At 36.0% G+C, this 26,841-nt stretch overlaps 1 protein-coding gene across 2 annotated transcripts in view; it reads left to right on the top strand.

Annotated features, from left to right (window-relative positions):
• The window catches only part of LOC145690831 (malonate--CoA ligase ACSF3, mitochondrial-like), a 55,475-nt gene that overhangs the window by 2,743 nt on the left and 25,891 nt on the right, over window positions 1-26,841 (top strand). For both annotated transcript variants that reach the window (XM_081766156.1, XM_081766155.1), the window contains exons 2-3: window positions 6,934-7,079; window positions 18,964-19,136. In XM_081766156.1, the coding sequence (XP_081622282.1) occupies window positions 6,938-7,079; window positions 18,964-19,010 (189 nt within the window). In that variant the 5' untranslated portion in view covers window positions 6,934-6,937 and the 3' untranslated portion in view covers window positions 19,011-19,136. The remainder of the gene's footprint in view (window positions 1-6,933; window positions 7,080-18,963; window positions 19,137-26,841) is intronic.

Genomic DNA, 26,841 nt, shown 5'->3' with positions numbered 1-26,841 from the left:
ATATACATTTTTGGGACTCCTGTGGGGACAGCAGTAATAATATAGTTGATATAAAATTGAATTTAACTTTGAAATCATCATATAGTAATAGAATGCAATTTTCTTTGTGATTATACATAAATTCCCGAAAAATATCTTCCCGGGAATTTACCCGTCACTAGTTAGAAGTAGTGATGGACAGTGGGAATATTCCCGGTGGGAAGAAATTTTAAAAATGGGAATATTCCCATGTTTTTTTCCTGGCCTAGAAATTTCGATTTCTTTACTTAATCTTCCAAATTAGAGGAAACAGATGGCTAATTACTACATTTTAATATATTATGATTTACTTTAGGTTTTAAAGAATTTGGAGGTAAAAAAAAATTAAAATTCTTTGACTATACTTTATATAAAAAATAATATGCTTTTTTAAGTTCCATATCCACTTGCGGTAGGGTAATGGTTGACGGTAGTATTATGAGGCTAAATCTAGCAAAAAAAAAAAAAAAAAAAAAAGATTTGTGGAAGAAATGAGTTGATAGTGGTGTTCAAATAGTCAAGAAAATATCGAACACAATTTTTTTAGGGCAGTAGGGAATTTGTACGAACCGTAAAGGTAAGTCGAAGTGATTTATGTGAGAAAAGAAAGTGAATTATTGGTAACGAAGATACAAAACAACGTCCCATGCGGTGCCCTAACCCGCCTTCACTCGCTGACGCTCGCTCTATAATGCTGTCTGAATTTAATGTTGGTAACGTAATTTAACACGAAACCATAGAACAACAACATCGGAATAGAATATCGCGAAAAAGTAGGTGCAATATCTGGCTCCCCAAAGCTAAACAATAGCCAAAAGTAGCAAAGTACAAATTTACAAATTATTAAAATCAGCCAGTTTGTAAAGTAATTTAAAATTATGTAGAAATAGAGATGAACTACTATTACTAAACCCTGAACCACCGTTAGTAATAGACGTCGGTCTGTCTCCTCTCTCTGACTCGAATTTCTGAAGAGGTACTCGGGCTTGTTTTACATGTGAATTAACGCATGAAATTTCGAGAAATGGGTAGGAAGAAATGTTCTGTGTGGCAATGTTGCGTAAAAAATTATAAAGATAAGTCAGATCTTGCAAATATTGTGAACCTAAATATGTATGCGCAAATGTTGATAAAATGGTGGAACATGTGTCTTCTAGCAGTTACCGAACCTAATTTGTTTATAGAATTCACAAATTTAATATGGTTATAATATCAGTAGTAGAAGTTTAAAAAATCCACTCAAATATAAATTTAAACTGTTCAGCGGTATAAAAGTATATAGACTTAGGCTGGTTTTAGATGGAAGCATTTATCGTAGAATTTCTCGTAGCAAATGTGCTGCCAAAAATCTTGTATAATATTTTATGGCATGAAAGTATTTGGTGCTTTTACACAGTAGCATTTTGATAAGCATCTTATTGTGACGTAGCAAAAAAAAAAAAAAAAATCACTGGAGAAGAGCGCAGTTCTGGCTTCGAAACCTAAAACAGAGATTTCAGTCGCTATTTATTCTAAAGTCATTTGTCGCGTATGCTTATTATGATACAAAGGACTTTTAACGGTGCCGTTTTACTATAAGGATCCATAGATTTAAAAAATTTACAGAAGATAATTCTAATAATACTTTAATAAAGTAGTGTATAAGTAATGGAAATATTGTGTGCACTTACTTTTGAGATGCGTATTTACGTTGAAATATAAAAATTAAAGGCGAACCTGGCCATAAAATGTTAGCAAGTCTGTAATTTCTCAATTTTATGTCGAGAACAGAACCCAACCCACTTCTGTTGGATTTCTAAGCCGTTCCTATTACTGCTGCTGCTACTACCACTACTCCAACTAGTACTACAGTTTATAACATTCTTATTCGTACACCTGAATTTATGAGAAAAAATGTAACATATGTGTACTTTACGTTTATTATTTTTATATGTACTATGTGTATATGAGTAAAGGAGGTTTTGATCACAGTTTTCAATTTACAAACCAATCCAAAGTAGTATTAAAAATTATCCAATAGTAATAAATAAAGACAAATACATGTTTTTATGCAACATTTCTATTCGTACATTAATATGACGTGTCGTGGTAATCGCAAATAATATTATCATTCACGAGTATTCTTCGTTTTGTATTGAAGCAGTGTGAGTGGTGTAGGTGACCCTTGTTAGTAGAAGATGCTGCGCGTGCTTTCCTTCAAACAGCACTGATCAAAATGGGTAAGCAGAAGGAGCTGAGTTCCGATCTAAAAGAGATAATTATAAACTTAGCACTGAGAGGAAATTCTTTACATCAAATAACACGTATCGTTAAGAGCTCGCACTCCACTGTGCAGTACATAGTACAAAAATTCAGAGAGCACGATTCAACGAGAAATTTACCGAAGAAACCAAAGGAACGTAAATTAAAAGCACGCGACGAACGTTTCATTTTTCAAAGAGTTCGAGAAAATTCCAAATTAAGTGTCCCCGAACTACGTCCATTAGTGGAAAATGTGTCCAGGAAGTAGATGTGTGACCAAACTGTCTGGAGTGTGTTGTGAAAACATTGGTATCATGGTCGAATAACGCGAAAGAGGCCGTATGTAAGTAAGGAGAATCGCAAGAAGCGCTTTGCATTTGCAAAAGAACATTGTGATAAGGATCAAGAATTTTAGGACAGTGTTATATGGTCCGATGAGACGAAAATAAACCTTTTTGGGTCAGATGGGGTACGTAGGGTATGGAGAAAACCAAATACAGAGAATAATAATATGAACACCACCCGCAGCTAAACATGGTGGTGGGTCACCAATGGTGTGGGCCTGTATGTCATACACTATCCAGTTTACTGATGGCATTATGGATGCCAATGTATCTTGTGAAATATTAAAGAAAAATGTCAAGCAGTTTGCAAAAAATAGGTACAGATTTCAACAGGACAATGACAGTAAACACAAAGCTAGACTTAGCATGTACCAAGTTTGTGTTTTTCTTATGATTTCTTTATGGTATAATAGCCCGTGTGTACGAATAGAAAAGTTGCACGAAAACAGGGATTCTCTCATTGTTTGTTTTTATTAATTAATATTTAATTTGATACGAATTATTTTTTCTATGTTTTTCAGTTTGTGAAGCCCTAATGTATCCAAGTGTGACAATTAACTAGCACAATATTGTAGTTTAATGGAGAAATTAAATATTTTGTTTGAAAAAATAATGTGTACGAATAAGAATGTAATATACTGTACCTGTTCCTACTCCTCCTCCTACTACCACTATTCTTACTTCTACTCTTACCACTATTCTTACTTTAGTAAAACTGCTCCTACTTCTACTGTTACTACTACTACTACTAGTACTTACTCCTACTCCTACTACTTACTTCTAATACTACTACTATTACTAATTACTCCTACTACAAGTATACCTACTATTCCTACTACTTCTAATACTTACTTTTACTACTACTTATTCTATGGATTCGTATAGTAAAACCACACGTTGCTTGCCGTTTTGCAGAAGACCTGTTGTAGTGAACCTGCATCGGGGAATGCAAGAGTACATCTCGAAAATGATTGCTGAAGGCCCAATAAATGAACTCAGATAAAAACAAGTATTTTTTTTTTATGAATTTCTGTGTAAATCCATATAGTAAAACTGCATGCTTTTAACTTTGTATAAACAAGGTTGCTCCTCATATTTTTCAACCAGCATAATGATAGCATCCCTACTCCAACTTAGTTTTCTTTACTACAATTCAATTTCCCACACAAAACTTTTCTCTTCCTTTTAACACACTACGACGCTGCAATCGGTCCAGAAATGCTGGAGAAAATGCTACGAAATAGAGCAGGTTCTATTGACAAGAAATGTCACAGGATATGCCATGGCATGGCAAATGCTATAGCATTTCCAACTTTACACGGTAGGATAGCGACGATACTATTTTTGCTACGATAAATGGTTCCGTCTAAAACTAGCCTTACTACACAATTTTTTACACATATTTACTTGCATAGAACATGTAGGTACATATACCTTTATGCTAGATTGGTTTCCTTTTCCCCTCTACTCATAAAGTTTAATAATTTATAATATTGACACGGAATAGATAATCATAATGAGCATTATAGAAAAGTGTTTGATCTCAAATAACCAGGAAACTTATTTTAATATATTAATAATTCTGTAAAGGAAAGTGAAATGAAATCTTACGTGAAGTTTTACGTCCCACGATTATGCCTGCTACACTAAAGGAAACGGTGATGATGAAAAATGAAGGAAATGGTGGAATGAAGCAAGTGAAAGAAAATGGGAAAACCCCGGGAAAGCCCACGCACACTGTTTGTCCACCATAAAGTTCACGTGGCGCGAGCTGGGATCGAGCGGTTTGCTCTTGGGTCTAGCCTAGGAATTGAATGATTAGAAAGAAATTTACAGGATACACAGCTCATCGGTCTACAATTAAAACGCGAAAAATAACAATACACTCTATTAACACATAAAAGGAGGGACAGGGGCATGACCATAGGATTTCAAGGGCGAATATATCCCCTCTCTCCCTCTGGATAAAAATAGAAATAAATTTTATATTTTTTGTACTCATAACGTTAGATGGAATAATAATAATAATTATTATTATTATTATTCACCTTTATCTAATTTCAAGGTATGAGTCATTTTTTGCCCTAAAGTATATTTTCAGCAAGTGAATAATTGAAAGTAACAACTTTTTTGTAATTCCGTAGAACACATTTTATGGCTGTAATTATTCAAGTCCGATAAATTATTCATGTCACTAGACAGCTATCGTCGAAAAGTATTACAGGATGTCTATTGGTCACGAAAGTCATGAAATCAGAAAGCGGTCATGAAAGTCTAGAAATTTATCTTTTAAGTCACGTGTTCTATAAAACGTCAAAATTCACCATCAAAAGTCTGTGTCGGCTTTAGACGCTACCAAATCACAAGCAAAGAACGATTCTATCGCATGCATGAAAATTCAGCCAAATTTGCTCTTGAGAATGTTACGAAATTTTATGGTTTGGTAAAGAAAAAGTCACGAAATTTCATTTTGGAATTTTAGTAGACACACTGTATTAGGACTCTTTACTGATTGATATCAACCGCAGAGGAACTCTGCTGGGAGTTTTCTATATTGTTTGTTTCGAAACAAGTTGGTTTGTAAAAGGTATTTTGGTTAACTAAGAACTAATTAGGAAGAATATTGATTATTGTGATTTTGCTCTGTTACTGAGAACAATTTCTTCGTACATAAGGACTATGAAATAAAGTTTGTTTTGTTTTGTCAATTTATCTCCAAATCATACTAAGAAATACAAGGCGTTACGACATGGGCGGCGATTAGGGAGGGCGAAGGGGGCAGTTGCCCCCCACTTTTTTAAGTATCCCATTAATGTATATAATTTCTTTTGGAAATGTAAAGTTTTTGTATGTATTACTGGTTTATAGAAAAAATGGTGCCATATAATATTTACCGTTGCGTGAGTATGTAGGCCCTATTGGTTGTTTTTCCGTGGAATTAAGAAAGCTACAGGAATTTAGTTTTGGAATTTAGTTACGGAAGATAGCCCAAAACTTAAAATTTGGAGTACAACAATTCCAGCATACTTTCACTTCTTCTTGCAATATATTACTCAGCCGCTTTGAAACTAATTGAGAGCAGATTCGCACAAGAAAAAAGTCTTTATTAAGTTATTGTTTAATCGTACAAATATTGACAGTTCCTAAAGTATCTTCTCTTCTTTCTAATAGGAAGGAATATTGATTAAAAAGACAATAATAAGAAACAACTATCTTTTCCATTGTTTCGCAGTGTAATGTACGAGTGAAGTGGTGTGTTTAAAGGTGTACGAGTGTGTATGGAATCAAATTTAGTGAATTCAACATAATTCTAAGTTTTTGGATTATTTTGTATAACTGAATTGTGGAGTGAATCATAGTATTGTTGTCTTTTGATGTGTTCCAAGAAAGTGAAAACTGCATCTAATGGCAACGAACATGTTTTGGGAAAATACAAAAATGAATATTCCTTTAAATGTCATAGCATATGCCTTTAGTATTTACTGTCTGTCATTTTCTAAGAGTAACATACGTTTAATACCATGTGCAGAATTAAAAATGAAGTTGTTCATTAGTCCCCAGTTCAATATAACTTTTGCAAAACAAGCCTTATCATTCATTACTATGATTAATATTATCCTTTCTAGTTATTTTTTTTTTGTGTGTGTGTGTATTTGGTATTAAATGATCTGATCACACAATTTTCCAGACAGAATTTTAAGCCGTTCATGAGCAAGGAATTTAATCTCTTCTTACACCTTCGTTGTTTAAGAGTACAAAGGTATAGTACCTACTTTCTTTGGTCTGTCAATTTACTTAATAAAATATGAAATACGATATACGGTATTTTAACCGAAAAAGATAGTATCCTATTAGTTATGCAATATTTCGTCAGTGTTAGAAACAACTGTGGAAACTAAGATTGATATACAAATATTCAGATCATGTCTTGCTCCCCCCACCACTTTTAACGTCCACTCGACGCTACTGCGTCAGGAGGTAGTCTGAACTTTGACATTGAGTACGTTAAGCTAACTCACAATAAGGATAAGAATTTAAATGTTTATTTTGGCAGAAAAAAATAAAAAGGATAGTTTGATGCCGAGTTGCTCATTTCTTCCTTCATTTCTTTTGCTTGTAATAACTGTGAAACCGTTTATTAAATAAAATATTTAACGATAATAAGTCACATAGTACACATAATTAAGGGTATGTTATAATAGCCATAGTCATGCATCTGTAGACTATCAGCTAATCAAAAATCGAAAATTGTAGTCCTTTTTAAAAATTTTGTTGAGCCGTTGCAGTTCCTCTATTTTAACAATACACCCTGCCTGATGGTGTCTTACAGATTGATGGTTAGAGGTTCAGCACCGCTTCCTGTACCAGTGTTTGAGAGATGGGAAGAGATAACAGAACATAAATTACTTGAACGGTTTGGAGTGACTGAAGTAGGGATGGCTCTTTCAAATTCTTATCATGGTGTTAGGAAACCAGGTAGGATTTCGTTAAAATTTCAAGGAAGATTATAATTATCAGTTGTAACGCAATTTTATGTCCGTACGTGTTCAATAAAGCCTATAAATTCATCACATCAGAGTAGGAAAAAGAAATTATCAACTGCTCAGAGATATAGTTTAGAAGTTACAGCCGTGGCAAACAACAACAATTATTTTTTACTAGTTATATCCCAATACCGGACAAATAAAACTACCTGTATGCATTTACTGGCTTGGTAGTTTTACCTAGGCATGTAAGATACAGGCTAGAACTTGCTTTCGAGTAGGTTATTCTTATCTGATATCGGTAATTAATCTTTGTACGTGCTTCAGAATACGTCATATTGAAAAAAAAAGTTATTTTAAGAATAGTTATCAATTTATTTTCCAGTGTATGTTATTTTTAATCACTCAAAGAACCTTTCTTTATTAAGCATCCTATCTTAATCGTTCGTCGCTTGCTTGTGTTTTGCTCTAATAATCAACAAATGAAAACAAATAATTTATCGTTCTCTAGTATATTTTATAAAGTTATCTACTTACCAATATTAAATAGTTGTCATGGAATCTACTGAAAATTTGGTAAATGTTTTTGTGTGTTTTATATATATGGACTGCAGGTATGTTCCACACACCTATTATAATATATTTAGGGTGCAGAGTCCATCACGCAAATTAGAAATAAGCAAATAATTGACAGAAGGGAAAGTGGGTTATGCTGCAAATTACTTTATATATTATTGTAAATAAAGCATATATTCAAACATATATGTACTACGCATTAACATAAAGATGAAAATGACGTCATTTTTAATTAATTGGAAATGAATTTCTCTCCCCTCTTTGCAGAAAAAACTGTAAATCAATGTCATATTCATGTAAAAGATATTTGATTAACAAAAAAAAAAAAAATCAAAATTCCATGCATCCGACATAGGAATAAAATTGTATATAAACTTCTAACGTATGTTTTTAAAAATGACAAATTTGCAATTTAAAAATGCTGACAATATTATTGATAGGGGGTCTACATAAGCATATGTTCTAAGGGAACGGATGAATGAAGAAAGTGAATGATTGCTAGGATCAGTGTGTGGAAGTGCCCCAAGTAAACCCATGAAGACGGTGTTATACGCCACAAATTCGCATGGCCTGGAATCAAACCAGGATCATATAGCAAAAGAGGAGAGCGCTCTACCACAGAGCCACCTTATCCCCTCCCTCAGAAATCAATATGAATCATTATATGATATGTAAGTTATTAATAAGCACTGAATAGATGTTTACAGCACTTACGTAAAACATCGTGGATAACCTATTGATGAAACATGCAAGCAAATGAAAATATTTTTAAGAGACAAGAAAATTAATCGTTCTGAGTGGAATTGGCAGGTCTACTTTTCCCGCCGAAACACAGGAATACCTACGTCATTTATTTTTTTCGTTTGCCTTGGCCCCATATACTTTTTTCTTCTTTATATTTCTGTTTGAATCTTAGGTTAGTAGGGATCATCATAGGATAGGTGGAAAGGGAGATAGGTTAGTTTCTTTCAATGAAAAAGTGAGAATCGTCGTGTCAGTGTTATTTGGGGATGCTGGTTTATTACACATGACCACCTACTGCTCCTTCTTTGTAGCGAGTAGGAGGGCAAGTGAGTCCAACGTGAGGTGTACAGCCTTCCCATACGACCAGGGAGAGAGAATTGCGAAAACTGATATTCGCTCAGAAACCGAAAGCAAAAATAAAGAATCTCGACAGTCAGATAACAGAATCTTCCCATACTCACTTACCACGTCAAAAGTCTTTACGCCGCGGTACTCCACAACATGGCAACACTAAATATTGTCCACTGTTGTGCACACATAACCACATGATACCGCACATCTTGTTATATGAAACTATTTTTTATTTACATAATGTCATTATTACCAATGATACAAATAATAATATTAGAATATACAAATAATAACATTAGAATAACATGTATAGACATATCTGAATACTAAAAATTATGCTATTTGTTTATTGGTTGACTATCGACGTCGGTCGATTAGAAGCAGGGCCGGTCTGCAACCTAGGTGCTTCCAAGGGGGCTCACTCACATGTACGTACTGCCCCCTCCACCTACAGTAAAAGGGAGTTCGGGAATGTCACTCGGATCAAGTACGTAGAAAAGTCTTATAATGCAGATTTAAATCTTTATAGGAAGTAATTTATCCCCTGACACCTACATATCTGACGTAATGCCCAATTTCCAAAATTGTTTGTGCTCATAACAATGGAAGCGTTACGCGTCTATGTCGTCGTGTTGAAATGAATAAATTAGATTACGTATTTGCTAGAGCGGAATTTATGATTCGAATGAATTGAAGATACAGTTCCGAATTACACTTTATATTATACAACTTATATGAAAGCAGTATAATTTATACGTGTATTCTGAAAACTTTTAAATGCCACAGAAACATTGAACGACTGAGAATCGTTCCTTTGCTTGTTGCAGTGTTTTAAGTCATGATCCTACACGTAGGAAAGGCCAACTTAACAGTGGTATATAGTAGCGTAGATAGAATTTTTTCTGGGAGGGAGCACAATGAAGGGTCCAAGAAAGTTTTTAGGGGGCCATCTACAATGAATGAAAAATATTAACATAAATTTTATATATATATATCGTATGCTCAAGGTGATTGTTCTCATCTTTGTCGTTTATCGTTTTAATATTTTACTCTTTTCAAAACAGTGAAATGTAAGACTTTCAAACAACTAGGATACATTAATACAATTGATTTCTAAAATAAGTATGTGTGGCTGGTTGACTTAAGTTGAAGCAGAGAAATACACTTTTACATGTAAAGAAAATAACTTTTATAGGTTCAAGTCTCTACTTAAAAGAGAATGATCTTTATATTCTTGTCGGCATCAGCAAACTTATCAACAATTCTTTCAAGATCTAACGATTTAGCAATTTTCTTCTCAATATAAAGCAATCCTGTTTTCCAACTTATCATTAGCCATTGAGTTACGTGTGTCTTTAATCTTTTCAAAAATGAGAATGTAGCATTAAAAACTGACATAGTCACTGAGATATCTAGCTTTAAGTCTCTAGGAATGCATATTTGTAGACGAAAAAAAAAAAAGACCAGTGAAATTCATCAAGAATTTAATAGTGGCTTGAAAGGATTTTGAGTTCACATGGGAATGTTTCCAGATCACTTTCATAATGCTGGGCCATAGGCTCGACAATGCTGTAATTTATAATATTATCCCTTTTTGGATGTAGAGCAGTGATTAGTCTAATGATTTAGCTACATGATCCAAAGTGGTTTTCATCTCAGAGATTTCCTTATCAAATGTAGGCAGAAAAAGATCTCTTAGTATAGAAAATTCGATTTTTGCATCCAATCAGGGAAGAGATTCATCCGAAATAAATTTGTGATATTTCGATAGCAAATGTCCAATTTGTTTCACGAGGGACCATAGGCGACGCCACATTGGGTGCAGCTGCAGCCACATTAACTTCCATTTTCAGATTTCCCACAATAATCCTTTCTATTTTGTATATTTCTTGTTTCCTATGTTTGGATATATTTGAGAGACTTATTAAGTCTCATAAGCTACTTGCTATCGTACCGTGTTTTTCTAGTTTTTTAAAGTATAACTAAGGGATTATTTTTTATATCTTAAGGCTCAATAGCGCAGAGCGTTCTGGTAACAATGTTAGGATGTGTTGTTCCATCCTAGCCTGCACCCACATTACCAAAATCCTGGCGCCGCTTATGCGAGGGACCCCTATAGCCTATCTGTTTCCGGCTCTGGAATTTAAAGACCATTTTCTTTGCATGTCTCCAAGCATTCTTGATAAATTTTTTCGAATGTTCGTTGGGAGTCATATTCTCCAGACCTCATCTTCGACAGCGTTTGGACTAGTAAATCTACAAGAATCAAACCTTCCGACATGTCTGTATCTACTTGTAATAAGGTGAAGCTCAAAGTTACAGCATGGAAGCAGTCATCTCAAATGTTATCAACCTAAAAACATTCCTTCTTGTACAGATCACTCTAATTTGCCGGACGAAATGATGGAAGTAAATGAGTTCCAGATTTGTTTTAATACAGCATAATAATACAAATAGTTGTTTGGTGATAAACTGTAATAATAATAATAATAATAATAATAATAATAATAATAATAATAATAATAATAATAATAATAATAAAAATAATAATAATAATATTAATAGTTCCTAATAATAAAGTAATGAACAAGAACAAATGTTCTTAAGAGACAAACGTCGCACAGAGACAGGAACTGAACTCCATCCAGACACTGATTTGCGTCCCGGCCCACTTTAAATTTTAAGCTTTACTCTTCAAGGTTAAGTTTCACTTTAATGTAAACTGCCGGTAATTGCCATGCATTCTTAAAGTTTCAGAAAAATTCCGATTTGACGCTCTAAAAATATGGTAGCCTAATCAGTGACGGAACTAGACATTTGGTGCCCGGGGCAAATTTTGCAGTTAGCACTTCCTTCATCTACATATACCAATTAGCACAATTGCCTCGGTTGCCGACTCCTGTTTCAATGTGGCCGTAGGTCAATTATTTTTCGTTACTTTTACTCTTGAGCTCAAATTCTGAGTAATGAATTTTTCTTTACTTCATTAAAATGATAAAGTGAACACCCTTTGAATCAAAGAGAAGAAATGTTTTTTTTCCTTTCTTCTTAATGTGAAACAGTGTTAGAACAGCCATTTCAATCGGTACTTCTTACAGCAAAAGAAGGGTACGTGGTATTTTCTTCCTTTTTTCGTTTAGTCATGGGGGATTCGATTCCCGGTGGGAGCTCTGTGGTTCGGATTCCACGTTAAACAGTAGGTCCACGTCTCATATAGCCTCTCTGCTGAAATCGACGCTAAACTAAAATAAATCAAATCAAATATTTCTTTTGCTTGTTTACCTTCTCCAGTTTTTAGAATTTCACGTGAATTCAAATACACAAACACCTCTCACGAACACCGAATGTCCAAAGCTCAGCGGTAGAACATCGACTTAAGATTCGGAAGATGGTGTGATCGATTCCTCGTGGGTAAATATTTCGACTTAGAGTTAATCAAGATTCTGTCTCGGTGTCTCTACGGTCATTTTTATGGCCCAATAGACTCATTTCTATCCTCTGAGCCTCTGATGTTTCAAAACCTTAAAATAAATTCAATTGTATTTCAAGTAACTTAGCGACACTATTCTGTAGTCGGTGCTAAATTTGTTCTTAGTTTTGAGATTACGTAGTTTTGAAGGAGGAGCATTAATTAGTATATTCTGTTCAAAATCCTTATCACCAGTCGCTCACTGACTGAAATTGGGTACTCACTAACTCAACTCACTAAATGGAGTATCTGTGGACCAGTCCCACAAACTCCTGATATATATCTCTGATTATTTATTGTAAATGTAAATTATTATTTAGTTTCAAGTTATGATATTTGATATTTCAATTTAGCTGAATAGTTCAATCTTAGCAAAATTATAAAGCAGAGTGAGAAATCAGAAACCTTTCAAGGGTTGAATGACGAAAAATGTGAAAGACTGTTTTCGCAACATCATGGGCTGGCATCTCTGGTCTGGCTATTACCGGTACTCGGTGTGTTATCAACCTTCTTCCGTTATTCTCGTATGCGAGGAGTGCATGACATGTGCCTTTTTGTACGTACTGCTACATACAATACGAGGCGGAGGGCCCACTAAAATCCCTGTTTGTGCCCCACCGGGAAATTTCCCGCCCGGCCAGTACGGCTCTTTCTATAAGTCCTCAAGAGGCAATCACATCGTTCACGAGGTTCTGGGTTTGAGTTCTGGAGGAGCAAGTATTCGGGCTCGAGCCAAAAGTTGTTAAAAGTTATTATTATTATTATTATTATTATTATTATTATTATTGTTATTATTATTATTATTATTATTATTATTATTATTATTATTATTATTATTATTATTATTATTATTGGTCAAATCTAAAAGTGTCATATTTTAAAGTAACCCTAATAATATGTCTTTCATTTCAATACAAATTATTAAAACCATTTATAAGATTAAATCGGATATGTTTTAAGCTTGTGCTATGCGACACGATTGTCATTTGAGTGTCTGCCCGTCCATCCATTTGTCCATTCATTTTAATTACTTCCAGTTGAAAGGAGTCAATAATGAGGGATCATATGCTTTCCAGTTTGATATAAATTATATCCCCAACAAGATTTTTATGACTAGATAGACATACTAAATAACTAGATAACTAGAGATACATGTATAGCGTATATGACACAATATTCAAAAAAATAGCGAGTTTATACTTTTCGTTTTCATTCAATAATTGTTATTGAATAATTATTCAAGGCGCTTTAACATAACTATAGTATTGTGAAGTATCTGAGAAGTAACAGTAATGTGACTGTGAACTATTTATTTAATTTGTTAAATTCTATTTTATTGTTCTTACGATTATCTTCTACATAATCATGAACTCTTTAAAATCCAATGGAATAAAAACTTTTTATTAATGTCGTATATTTCCAGACAGCCAATTTAATTGTAGAATAGCTGTACCAGTCCTCCAGTGTTAACAACAAAAAGCATTCAGTGACTTAACAACTTAGATATATATTATTATTTTAATATTTTTTGGATTCCACTTAGGTATAAAGTTTTGCTGTTGAGAAAGAATGTAAATATAAAATAGTCAATCAACCAAAATGTCGCAGATTTATTGAAGTCTTAATCCATTAGCTTTAAACATTTTACTTATTTACTAATTTATAATAAAAGTTCAATAAATTATATTCAATTTGCACATATTACGAAGGAAAAAGATAAGTTTTTATTGCAGAGAATTTATTTTTCCACCTACTTGTTGCTGCATCACCGCTTAAGTGAAGCTATCGCCAATTAACAGAATTCCTTGCATCATTTGTCATCTGTTTTATACTATGAAAACAGCGAATTGCAGGAGAATTTACATTAATTATTCAAAAGAAACATATCTTACATCTAGCTGATCTTCCCATGATTATACTGTTTATGCTCGAGTAGACGGATGAGTGATAAAATTGAATGGTTGTAAAAGAAATGGTGGAATGAGAATGTATCAGTAACCGGGGTGATCCCGAGAAACGCATGTACACGATGTTGTTCACCATTGATTACTCGTACTATATATGAGCGCTCTAACATTGACCTATCGTCTTCGCACATAGAGTTGTGGTACGTTGGTTTTCTTGCTGTGACTTAAAACAGTATAGTAATAAATTTTTTTATGATCGCATTTAATGGCAGTGCTTTGAAGTTGTCTTTCAGATCAGAAATCGAATTTTCCAAACACAAAGCTTCAATTAAGGATAACCAATTGTATTTTTTTTGCAACAATTTACAACCTGAAGATTAAATTACATTTTCGATTTTCATTTAGGAAGATGCTGCTCCTATCCTAATTAAATTTACTTCATGATCCACACATCATCTTTTGCTGCGGCGTACGCATAAGTTCGCCAAGGATGGGTGTCAATTTCTAAAGCTCATGTAATTTCATATGTTTGTATAAATATCCTAATAGAAGTATGTAATTTTGCATAATAACTTGCTCAAAGATGGTTAGGACTGTGATTCCCTTGTATACGCCACTGGTCATTAGAATGCATCATGGATTAGATACTACTCACATATCTCCCAACTACAAAATTAGCCACAAATTTCGTGATTCTTTCCTAATTTCTAAGACATTAAAAATCGAATAACCAAGCGATGAGCGGGTCCCGAATAAAAATACATTTGCATGCCTCCAGATGTTTTTCCTACTTACGTATGAAGATAAAAAATAAATAGTACCTACTCAAAAACGTTGTTTAAATTGGGGACAAAAGAAAAGAAACAATAATAACTTTTTAAAAAAAGTACCTCTCTTTTTTTATTATCGTTATTAATTATTTTACGTTATCACGTTGTACGTAATTACCGTATCATTACAATTAACAAGTTTGGAATGATTTCTTGACACATGCACACAAAAACTAGGGAAATTTTGCGATAATTCTTTAAATTTTTCCGACACAAATGTGTTTTTCTTACAGATCTGTGGACCTATTGAGATGTGCTCGAAGATCATTTACTTGCACCAGAGGAACTTCAAAAATACTATATTTTATATATTTTTTCCAAGTTTAAGTGACGTGCAGTTAGCAGGACTGAAAGAATAGAAGTTTTGAAAAACATTCATCGTTATGAAATACAAAGTAATTAACTTAATAAGCTTCATTCCGTGTTGTAATTTACGTACATTTATCTTCTGTACGTCATTGTTTTCAGAATGATGTAGACTTTGGACCAATACCATACAGCCATGTTACTATCCATAAATTTGGGAGAAAATTGGGTTTCTAATAGCATTTTTTTCTTTTTTTAACTTTGTAACTACCATCGGGATTCTTACGTCGAGTAGTTGCAAAACAGGTACAAGGATAATCAACAAATATCGAAGTACACCAATAACCCAAAGTTTCTAGAAATATCATTCTTAGTTATTATGACATACACCGTAAATTATTCATAACCCGCAATTATCAAAATGGAGAATAAAACTGAAAAAATCTTCCTGCTTCTACTATAATTAACTTTTATTCATGGTTTACATGTTATTGTATTCGTTAAGATACAGGGTTTCGAACTATATATATTACACATCGCGATAAATTCGAGGAATTATTAAGGACCATAATGACGGTGGTAGAGGGTTTACTTATGGTGCGTTGGATTCCTTGTTTGTTCACTTCCTACCTCTTTCGCCGAATGCCCTAAGCTATCAGATTATCGCGTAACTATGCATTCGATTATGCTCCTTGAAACAGGAACTCTTGTTCCGCCGAACACTAATTAAAAGGGAATTTACATTCAGAAACATCTGCTATATAAGTGTCCATTTTATGATAGTTACATCGTCTCCCACAGCAGGGGCCAAGGGTATACATATGCAAACCCTCATTTGTTTTCCAACGATCATCAGTTCTTGAGAGTACATGTTAAGATATACGAATGTAGTTTCTCATATTTAATATATTTATATCACATACTATACTGCTATAGTTTATTAATTGTAGTATAATTTATTAATTATCGAGTCACCTCTCATTTCGAGTGAAGGTTTAATTTCTCAAGGTTCATTTTTCTAACGCCACGGATTTGAGATACACAATTCTTTGGCAGGGGTGAAAGTGAATCTGAAAAGGTAGGGGGACGCATGACGTCACCCCGTCCCCCATGTCTATATTTGCCCATTGTAATTTCTTTAGGAAGTGTGTAGCGTCACAATTATATTCAGGAAGTGAGGTATCGGCGTTCCCCCCTCACTTTTAGGGGGAAAATTTAAACCTCTTTTAGGATGGGCACTTTGAAAAAAAATTTGTTACGCCTTGCTCTCGTGATAAAAGGATTATTCTCTCCAAATTAAACGTTAATACCCATAGTAGTTACCTGTAGTAGTCTCCCACTTTTACACCTTATGTAAATATGAATTATATGTCGAGTACATAACAGTGTGTGCGTATTCGCGACTCATCTTCTATGTAGATCTTTGCCTCCCCTCCTTCCTCCTTGCGAGATGTTGCTAATTTTTATGGAGGTCCATGCTTACCGTCACCGAACAAGACACTCTACGTACACGTCTTTGTGTGTGTGTGCTCTTCTCAATTGTCATTTTTTTCTTTCCTTCTTCTTCTTCTTTATCGGCATTCCTTAACCATTTCCGGATCCTTGGTACAATTTGTACCATACGCATTTTTCATGGTACATTGCGTTATTTCTCTTCTATTTGAGCTTTTTCGTCCGGTTTTTGTTTTTTGTTTTTCAAGTCCAGAGACATTGTAGAAGAAATTACATATGGTTTCAGACCGTCCTGCGTCCAGACATAGAAGGTGATGACGTCATAATCTTAAAATGTATTTTTTCCCTTTTTAAGTCTATGTTCATTATTTTTTGGCGGGCTTATTTTTGAACGCAGAAGATTGAAATTTTGCACAAACATTCAGTCCACCGAGTAGTATTTACCAGATTTTTTGTTCCGATGTCAGTGTTAAAACAAAGGAGAAACAGAGGGGCAAAGGGTTAAAAAAGGGATATTTTTACCCCAAAAATCCCGTTTTTCATCATTTTCCCGCCTCACATACATGATAGGACCACGTGAGTCATACTGTCTGAAAGGCAGTTCCATTCTGAAGAGAACGACGGTCGAATTATTATCCTAGGGTAATTAGGGATGTCTCAGGGAATTTTTAAAAAATATACTTCTATATTGGGTAAAAGTGGGGCATTGTCAGTATATATATTTTTTGGCGGGCTTATTTTTGAACGTAGAAGATTGAAATTTTGCACAAACATTCAGCCTACCGAGTAGTATTTACCAGATTTTTTGTTCCGATGTCAGTGTTAAAACAGGGAGGAACCAGAGGGGCAAAGGGTTAAAACGGGATATTTTTACCCCAAAAATCCCGTTTTTCGTCATTTCCCGCCTCACATACACGATGGGGACACGAGAGTCATACCGTCTGAAAGGCAGTTCCATTCTGAAGAGATCGACGGTCGAATTATTATTCTAGGGTAATTAGGGCCGTCTCAGTGAATTTTTATCCAAATATACTTCTGTATAGGGTAAAAGGGGGGCATGGTAGGGAAATTTTTTCTGGCGGGCCTATTTTTTCACGTAGAAGATTGAAATTTTGCACAAACATTCAGTCCACCGAGTAGTATTTACCAGAAGTTTTTTTTCGATTTCTGCGTAAAAACAGGGGGGGTCCAGAGGGGCAAAAATTAAAAAAAGGGATTTTTAGACCCAAAAAATCCCTTTCTTCGGGATTTTCCACCTTTACGTACATGATAGAGACACGTGAGTCATACCGTCTGAAAGGCAGTTCTGTTCTGAAGACAATGATGGGCGAAACATGACCCTAGGGTAATTAGGGAAGTCTCAGGAAATTTTTTCCCTGAAATCATGGTGTTTTGCGGTAGTTTTGGGCATGGCGGGAATTCCTGATAAAATTTCTCCCGCCCTTACTATTCAAGATATAAACTTGAAATTTAACACACACATTTAGTTTACCAAGTACTATTCATGAGATTTTTTGGAGGTCTCTATGTTCAAACAGGGGGGGGGGCAGGGGGGCCCAAAGTTGGACAAAAAAATTTCCCCATCTAAATTTTCCCTTTGACATCAATTTTCCCTCTCCTGGTATATGGTATGGGCATGGAGGTGATACCATTTCAAAGCCTGCTCTATTCTGAAGAGAATGAGGTACGAACCATGATCCTAGGATAAACAGTGACGATGCAGTAGATGCTTGACTGAAAGTCTAAAAAGTAGCCCAAAATGGCAGGATCCGGAAAGGGTTAATCTTGTGCTAAAATTTCATACATGTAAAACTTTCACCACATGTTCATTCCAGGGCTTGAACTTGGGATCATAAATGGTGTTATATAACTGTCCACCTATACAATATTGGATTTGATCGCAGATTTGAAATCTACAGGCAAAATTACATGCGGATGTGAATTTTTAGCTTCATAGCTCTTATAGTTATTGAAATAAACAATAAAATACAAAATCAGCCGGTTTTTAGTCTTTACCTGGAGCATGATTCTGTAATTAATTACTAATTACCTATGAAGGTTGGAAAAGTTTTATTTTACAAAATACCTATTTGCAAACATGTCTTTCAATGTACAAAAAATAAAATCTGAGACCATCAATTTTTAAAATGGTTTACTTTGGTTGATTTGAGATAGGAAAAACTAATGGTCCATTCTATTTTAATTTTATTTCCCTTATTAACAATTTTGTTTTAATTACAGCAATTCTCTGTGACAAGTCTGTTGGAAGACTTACAAAAAATGCTTAAGATTGCAGCTGAAAATCGTTGCAAAGTCAAACTGGTGGAAACTCGGCCAATACCGAAATTATTTCATTTATGTGGCTATCAACGTGATGTCGCAACTCAGAAAGTTCCTTGAGCACGTGTCATCAGGTATGTGTATATATTTTTATCTTTTCAACTTATGGCTTTCTACAGTATATACCTTAGCAACTCCTCCTTGTATGCTATGAAACAGACCAATCTATAGATTTCACTCACCTGAACAATGTTGTATGGTTGAGAGTAAATCCTGATTTGCGTTATTTGAGAAAATCACAAATTATATATATATATATATATATATATATATATATATAATATTGTTACACAGGTAAGCGTCTAAGTCCTAAGCCGGACTCAAATTATGGGGTGAGACACCCGCGCTTTTCTAATTGTGTGTGTCGAAGAGAAAGGGAGAACGGAGTCAAGTGAGGCATTGATTGTATTAGCAAGCTAATGTCTCATTGACGCCAACCCACACGCATGTAATAGTGGCATGACCCTGTCTTTGATTTACCCAAATCACAGTACTGGGTCGCTGCTGTTAATTTATTCAACATCACGCAAGCAATAAGTACATAAAAACATAATGGATTTGAAGCTGCACGTGAAAATAAAGATGTATTAGTAAATGTAAAATAGATACTTCCGGCCCGGCGTGATGGGAAAAATCATAGAAAACTAGAAGTCTTGGCCACTATTGGGCATGCGCGTGAAAAACTTCTCCAAGCTCGTCAAGGCTCGTGACGCCGCTCTCGAGCTACGTCAGGAACTAGCAGAAATGCGTGGGACGAAGTCGTTTTATAAGCTAGGCCCCTAGCCGAGCTCAGGTTGTTCTTTTCGGCGTTCATCAAGTGTACTTGAATCTTCGTTGCGGACGCTCGTCATAAAATCAGGTATGTGATTGTTTTTCTAAGTTCCCTTAATAAGGGACGAGCACTTTGAGACTTGTTGAAAATTGACGTTAAGTTACGACTTGAAAATGAGACCAAGTTTCCACTTCGGAGTTTACCGCTCCCCCTTTTGTCCAATGCAAGTTGCAAGTACAAATCATCAAAATTACTACTTTCAATAAATCGCGGCTTAGCGTGATAACCTTCTAGCACCCAGTTTGTAATGTAGGGGTTGTGCCCATACATGTCATGTGGTAATACTTTACGCTTGTATTTTCATATTTCCGAATTGTAAAAATTTTTTTTTCTTTTTTTCTTTATTCTTATAAATAGAATTAACGATGGAAGTGGTATCTTTAATTTAGTCATGCTATCCCTCCCTATCTGGATTCAGTTCACAGTCTTCATGAGTTACCTGGGTTTCGATTTCCAGTACGAGTTCTACCTCTGAGATACAAGTCTTCCCCCATTATTGAGACTTTTATAGCACTTTCTCATCATCTTCGAACCAGTAAAGCCTAAGATGTGCCGCTACTGAGGCTTAAAGGGAGTTGGACTCATCACCAACTTTGACATACTGAGTGGAGAGTAGAGAAGTGATCTCAAAAACGATTTCACGAAAGAAAGTGTACACAAAACACAACGACAATCTCAAAAACACATAACAGTTTTATGGTGTTCGGTGTTCGCCGGGTAACGAACTGTGTTCTTGAATCCTTGATCAAGTCCCTGGTGCTCGCTCACTTCGCTGGGGAACCAGAAATCTCAGTTGTGCTTTAGGGCAAATCGCGAGTGAATTTTATCGAAGTTTTGTTTTTATATATAAAACTGTAAAGTGTACGCATAGTTTTTCTTTTGACTAGTCAAGTAGTGTGTCTGTACTATGTAAAGTCATTAAAGTTCAGTGGCGTACTTGGCCTGGGCGGTGTTCAGCTTATGACTCTGATATACAAGTATAATCCTGCTCTAAATAGTGCGTTTTACAAGGAGTGAACTGGCGACGAATATTTTCTAGTTCTCAACTTCTCTCGCTTTATGTTGTTATACGTCAGCGGAATAGTCGCTAAGTTCCGCAGAACAAGACTCAGTCTACCTCACGACGTTTTCTTGTGTAGTAATGGAAATATAAAATCGGGACGCGAGTGTTAAGATACAATTCAGCTTTTGTCTCATGTACTTGCAAAACCCTAAACCTGCTTTTGCTTCTGCTAGCTTTGGGGGGATCACAGTCAGTTTATCTCTGGACAACAGAACCGCCCGTTACGCGGGATGAAAGCTCGTCAAGTTTTGTCCGGCGATAAGTGGCTAAAATCCTTACCGTTTACTTTTTGGGAGGATCACAGGCAGTTTATCTCTGGACAACAGAACCGCCCATTACATGGGATGAAAGTTCGTCAAGTTTTGTCCGACGATAAGTGTTTAAAATCCTTCCCCATGCAAGCTTGGAGACACAGGCATATTATCCTCCTGGTTCAGCAGGCTCCCCCTTGTCTATACTAGGGGTGTACGTCCGTCGGCTGCCTGAGAACAATTACCTAAAACTCCTAATTATGCAAATGCTATAAACCAAAAACCAAAATGCAGGTACATGATCCAATGATTGGATTGTTTCGTAATCCCCCTGTGTGCATTTAAAAAAAAAAGCAGTTAAAAAAAGTGAAATTAAAAAAAAAGTTAAAGAAGTAAAAAGCAAAATCATCATAAGTGAATAAATAAGTATTTTCTTTAAAATATATAACTATCTAGTCACCTTCCGTTTCCCGTTCTGAAAAGTTAAGCAAATTTATAAAGAAAGGGAAGTTTAGTATTCAAGTTCGGAAGAAGTTTATAAGAAAAGTAAGACATTAAAATAACATGTTTTTTTATTATCTTAAATTGACGTAGCATTTCCGAGGGAAGTAGCTGTCAGTGATTAAATTCTTACTATATCGGAGGAAATAAGTTGATTACACACTGCCCTGGTTTATGAGGCCACTGACTAGGAAAACAAAGTTTATTCATCAAAAATGAGCTTCGCACAGAAAATAAGAGAAACTCTTAGATTTAGGACAATCCCATTACCCTAAGACATCCACGAGCAAGCACCGTTATATTTTGGATCGGTGGAATAATTATTATTGTATTGAATGTAATCACGGGCATTCTGCTCCTCAATTTGGCCGTTGGAAAAACAATCCATCACCGAGATATTTGGATACGTGGTGTCAGCCCAAACATCTCGAACCAACGACTGCTAGTCCACAAATTCCCGACGCTCCGGCGATTGGCTACGACTTAACGCCGCTTGCCGCGTCCAGCCCTATGTCGACTAGAAATGATACAGAAAAACAAAGTGCTGGTCCGAGTGATAAACCAACACCAGCCCCTAGGACAATATATGTTAATTCAGATACTGACAAAACCCCACCGGGGGTAGATCCGAAAACTCTAGTGAATGAATTAAATTTAAAAGACGAACTAGAAATCGCAGAACTAATAACTGCAGGTCAGGAATGTCATCAAGTAACAATTGAGATAGAATCAACATCAGGTGTGATACCTGATGTTCCCTCGAACCAAAGACTCTTAGACGATAATAAGTTAACTGATAAGGACAATAGATTAAGTAACTTAGTGTTAAGTTCAGGAAATAAATATAGTTGTGTCTCTAAGGAAGCAGATAGCCCGGTAGCGTTATATTTTCCGATTAAGTACGAACCGTCAGATCTTATAACGCCGTTAGAAATGCGAAGACCGGCCTTCCAATCTTTTATGCTGGTAGTAGTGGTGAAACAGTTTATGCCGAGGTCGGCCCTACAACTATATATGCCAACTTAAATACCAAATCACGAATCTCAATGAGAAAAGAGCATATTTACACCAACATAGGTCCCGAACCACGGACCTTAGCGACTGAAGAGCCAAGTTACGAAAATGTTGGTCCCGAACCCCAGACTTTAACGAATAAAGAGCCAATTTATGCGAATATAGGAACCGAACCAAGGGAAACGAAAATTGAGAGTCCTGACGAGAACAATGAAAATGAATTGCTCTCTCTGACACAACCTAACAATGAAGCGTTAATAGATCAGATTAGGCATTCATTACAAACAGAACTGTCTCCTGCTGTAGGAAACTTAATTCGACCTTTAACAAAACAACTACGGAACAAGAAAGTACAGGTCACAGTTGTTCGTCGCCAGGGTGACAATGAAGAGAAATTAGGTATTATTTTTCAAGCTGATCCCTCAGCCCCTTTTGAAGATTTATTACCTGAGGAAAATGTAGTTGGGAATTTTGATATGGAAATACAGACCGAAGTTTTTCAAAAGAAGGATAGCGTTCAGACCGAATATAAATTTCCTAAAATGATCAGGATTGACACAGATCGTGATCTCAAAGTTATTCGGACAACAGCTACTCAGACCAACCCGGTTATGTTTGAAAATAGCCTTATCCTCCAAGAGAAACTGCAATATTTGGACAACATAGATAACATACTTAATGTAGTTACTAAAGTTAGGTGGTCAAACGGAGATATTAGTAGTGCAGATAAAGATGGGGGTGAATCTTTGAAAGATGATTGGTTGGGATACGAACTGCAGCAGTTATAAAACGAAGAAATAGCCCAATTTCAAGAAGACAGCCCGGAGTCTCCTCCTACGTCATCCCTGGAGGATGAGTCAAAACCTTCTTGGAACTCCGAAGAAGAACTCCGATTTGACCATTGGGATCCTTCTACGGTTTCTACTCCCCGGTTTCTACTGAAGCAAGACCCTCCCACAGAGGACGCCAATCAGAGAAATGATCTCGTCGCCCCTGCTCCAGTTGAGAGGATGTTAGACGATGAGAAGAAAAGTGATGAAGCCTTTCCCTCAGTTTACTCCGACCACCAGAAACAAATTGAGGAAAATGAAGAGGACAAGGATTCCTGGTCCGAGAGTAGAATAAACGAGAATATTCGTAGAATTTTTGATTACGCAGAAATGGGTGCGTCAGTAATTTGTTTAGATGAGGTGGAAAATAGATACGATCTCTCAACCCTTCCAACCCAAACACACAAACTAACAATGGTAATAATATTGGATTACAAACCTCAGCTAGTGCTAGTTCTAAACTTAGTTCCTATAATGAGACTAGTGAATCACCTGCGGCCATGGAAATGAAAAAATATCAACAAGGGGAAAAGTTAAATCCCTTTCAGATAGTGTTTGTTTCGCCACCTAGCAGCGTAGTTTCACCCACGACTCCGGTGGAGAAATTAGAGTTTAGCGAAGGAGAAAAGACAGAAAAATTAGTACTTAGCGAACAAGATATATCTTATACATCAGAATTTAGTCCAGAATAAACCTCAGGGTTAGAAAGTAGAAGCGCAACTGATACCGACTATAGGTCAGTTTCTGAACATTTCAGCATCTCAGCTTCTTTAGACAGGTTCTTAGACATGAAAGATGAGCCTTTTTCACATACATCAAGTGAAGATAAGAACTATGCCAAGCAAAAATCAAATCTTTCGTCCTTTTTAAAATTAGATCCTGAGGATAAGCCTTGTATAAATTTAAAATCTGAGCAAGAAATTAAAACTAGTCCGCCTACCGAGCCATCTATACCATATAGTTTTGAGAAACCTAAATTTACAGATACAGTTGGAACAGACCAAGTTAGCACCCCTCCTCCCGAGGGTGACAATCAAAATTCTACTATTAGTGCTAAACCACAAGCATTTAAAGATCTATCCAAATGTTGAAATTCTCTGGTAATAGACATGAGTGCGTGGAAACCTTCCTACAAAAATATGAATCAGTGGCTAGCATATACGAATGGTCGAACCCAGAGATAGTGAATTACTCCCCTTGTTGTTTGAAAGGGGAAGCTTTCTCCTTCTATTCACTAGACATAGCAAACCTTCCACCCTTAAGCTATAACGAGTTGAAGGAAAGACTTAAAGAGGCAGTTCCTAGTATTGAGTACACCGCAAGATTAGAATATGACGTTGATATAAGAAAACAACAACCCAATGAAAGTACTTTAGCATTTATTTATAAGCTGATGAAGGATCTTAAATTCTTACGAGGTTGGATTAATGAAAGTGAACTGATGAGTAAGCTTAGAATGAGTTTGTTACCGGACGTCCTAAATAAGCTGATGCTTGAAGTGGATGATTGTGATAATCTCGAACAGTGCATGCAATATTTTAGAAAATACCAGACAGCACAAAGGTTAGTTAGTTAGAGGATTTGTTATGACATAATATGCTAAAATGAACGCTTGGACTGGTCAAGCATTAAAGAAACTGCCCGACCGGGATTTGTACAGGTTAGTTCTTGTTACTCAGACGAAGTAGTTGCAGAACCGGGTTATAAAATGTATAAGAACAATCACCAAGATACCTATGGCTTTGGCCATGGGCGAGCCCAGCTAAGTACAGTCAAGATAAAAATAGGAGACCGCTGGGCGCAAGCGCTCATTGACACGGGATCAGAAATCTCTCTGGCTTCGAAAACCCTCTTACCCCCAAGATTTCCACTAACTGAGAGACTGAAGGGTTATGTACAGCTTCGCGGGGTAGGTGCCCACTCCACAGATTACATTCCTGTGGTGAGAATAGCGCGTTGTTTCAAGGATCACTTGAAGACAACCAGAACGTTTCTAGACGTAGCTATAGTTTACCCACAGTTTTGCGCCTATGATGTTATTTTAGGGGTAGATTTTTTGCACAAGTATGTCACAACAATTCATTCCAAATACTTGGAGCTAGCAGATAAAGACGGGAATCATGTGGAAGACCTATGGTTCACAATCCCAAAAAGTACCAATGGGCACAGTCAAGGATTAATTCATACTTTAGATTTAACACATGTTGAACGATACCCACCGTCAGTAGTTCAGTTAGAAAAAGGATCGCTTAACGATTTCAAATTGGCACAGGACGATAACGCTAGACAACCGGCTTTCCCTAACCCTCCTCGTAGAAAAAAACAAACCTATAGGAAACGGAACCCCCACCAAGGAGTAGGGATCCGTTTCAAAGGTTGGCTGCAGGTAATCCCCTAAATCCCTTTACTAGTGTAGCTAATAAGAAACAACCACATCTGCTAAAGGAATCACATCTCAAGTATTTGTGCATTCCAGGGAAACTACAAAATTTCCCCTGGAGCCTACGAATAGAACGGATGGAAACGTTAATAGGCGTAAAAAGGCAAGACGTAAACGATCTAAGAAAAACAAGGTATCTTCCAGTGCTCCTGAGCTGAAACCTATCAATTCGCCTGGCTTAGGGAAAGGGGAAAAGAATCTATCCAACCTTGCCCCTCAACCAGGCCCTAGTGGGACTTTGGTGGCTAGTCCTACGGAAAGTTCAAGTACAGTGACTATTCACAGAAAGAAAAAGAACGCGTTTAAGAAACAAAACATACCAAAAAGAACCAACACCCTGTAAAGCTACCCGTGGCCTCACAGGCGCTTCATGAGCCTGAAGGGGACAATTTAAATAGGGAACCGTCAGAAACATTTGAAAAACCTTTGGTAACGCAAGGAAGTATAAATGATCCAGCAACTCTCTCTGACCTAGAGAGTTTTGCTCAAGATTATATTCAAAAAGAGGTTGTGCCAAATCCTTTGGGGTTAGATGAAGAAATTTTTGATCTTTATTCGGACACTACCTATAAAGTGCACGTTCCAGCAAATGTCCGCGTGCAGTCCAAGGCTTCGTATGACAGAAATTACAGCGCCAATTGGGAAAGTGCATATTTGCGAATTCATACCGTCCCAAGGAATTCGGTATTGGCACTCCTGCATGATCCCCAGAGGACCAGTTTTTACTGAAAAAGGAAATATTTATCTGACTATTTTTAATGGTTCAGATCGAACTGGAACTTTTTCTAAAAACCTTTATTTAGGGAAACTTGTTCCCCAGGTTGAGTTATTAAATGACGAGACAGATA

Source organism: Thermobia domestica, chromosome 7 (genome assembly GCF_964235325.1).
Source record: "Thermobia domestica chromosome 7, izTheDome1.hap1.1, whole genome shotgun sequence".
Taxonomy (NCBI): Eukaryota; Metazoa; Arthropoda; class Insecta; order Zygentoma; family Lepismatidae; genus Thermobia; species Thermobia domestica.
Note: the sequence above shows the minus strand (reverse complement) of the source record. Positions and strands in the feature narration are given on the sequence as shown.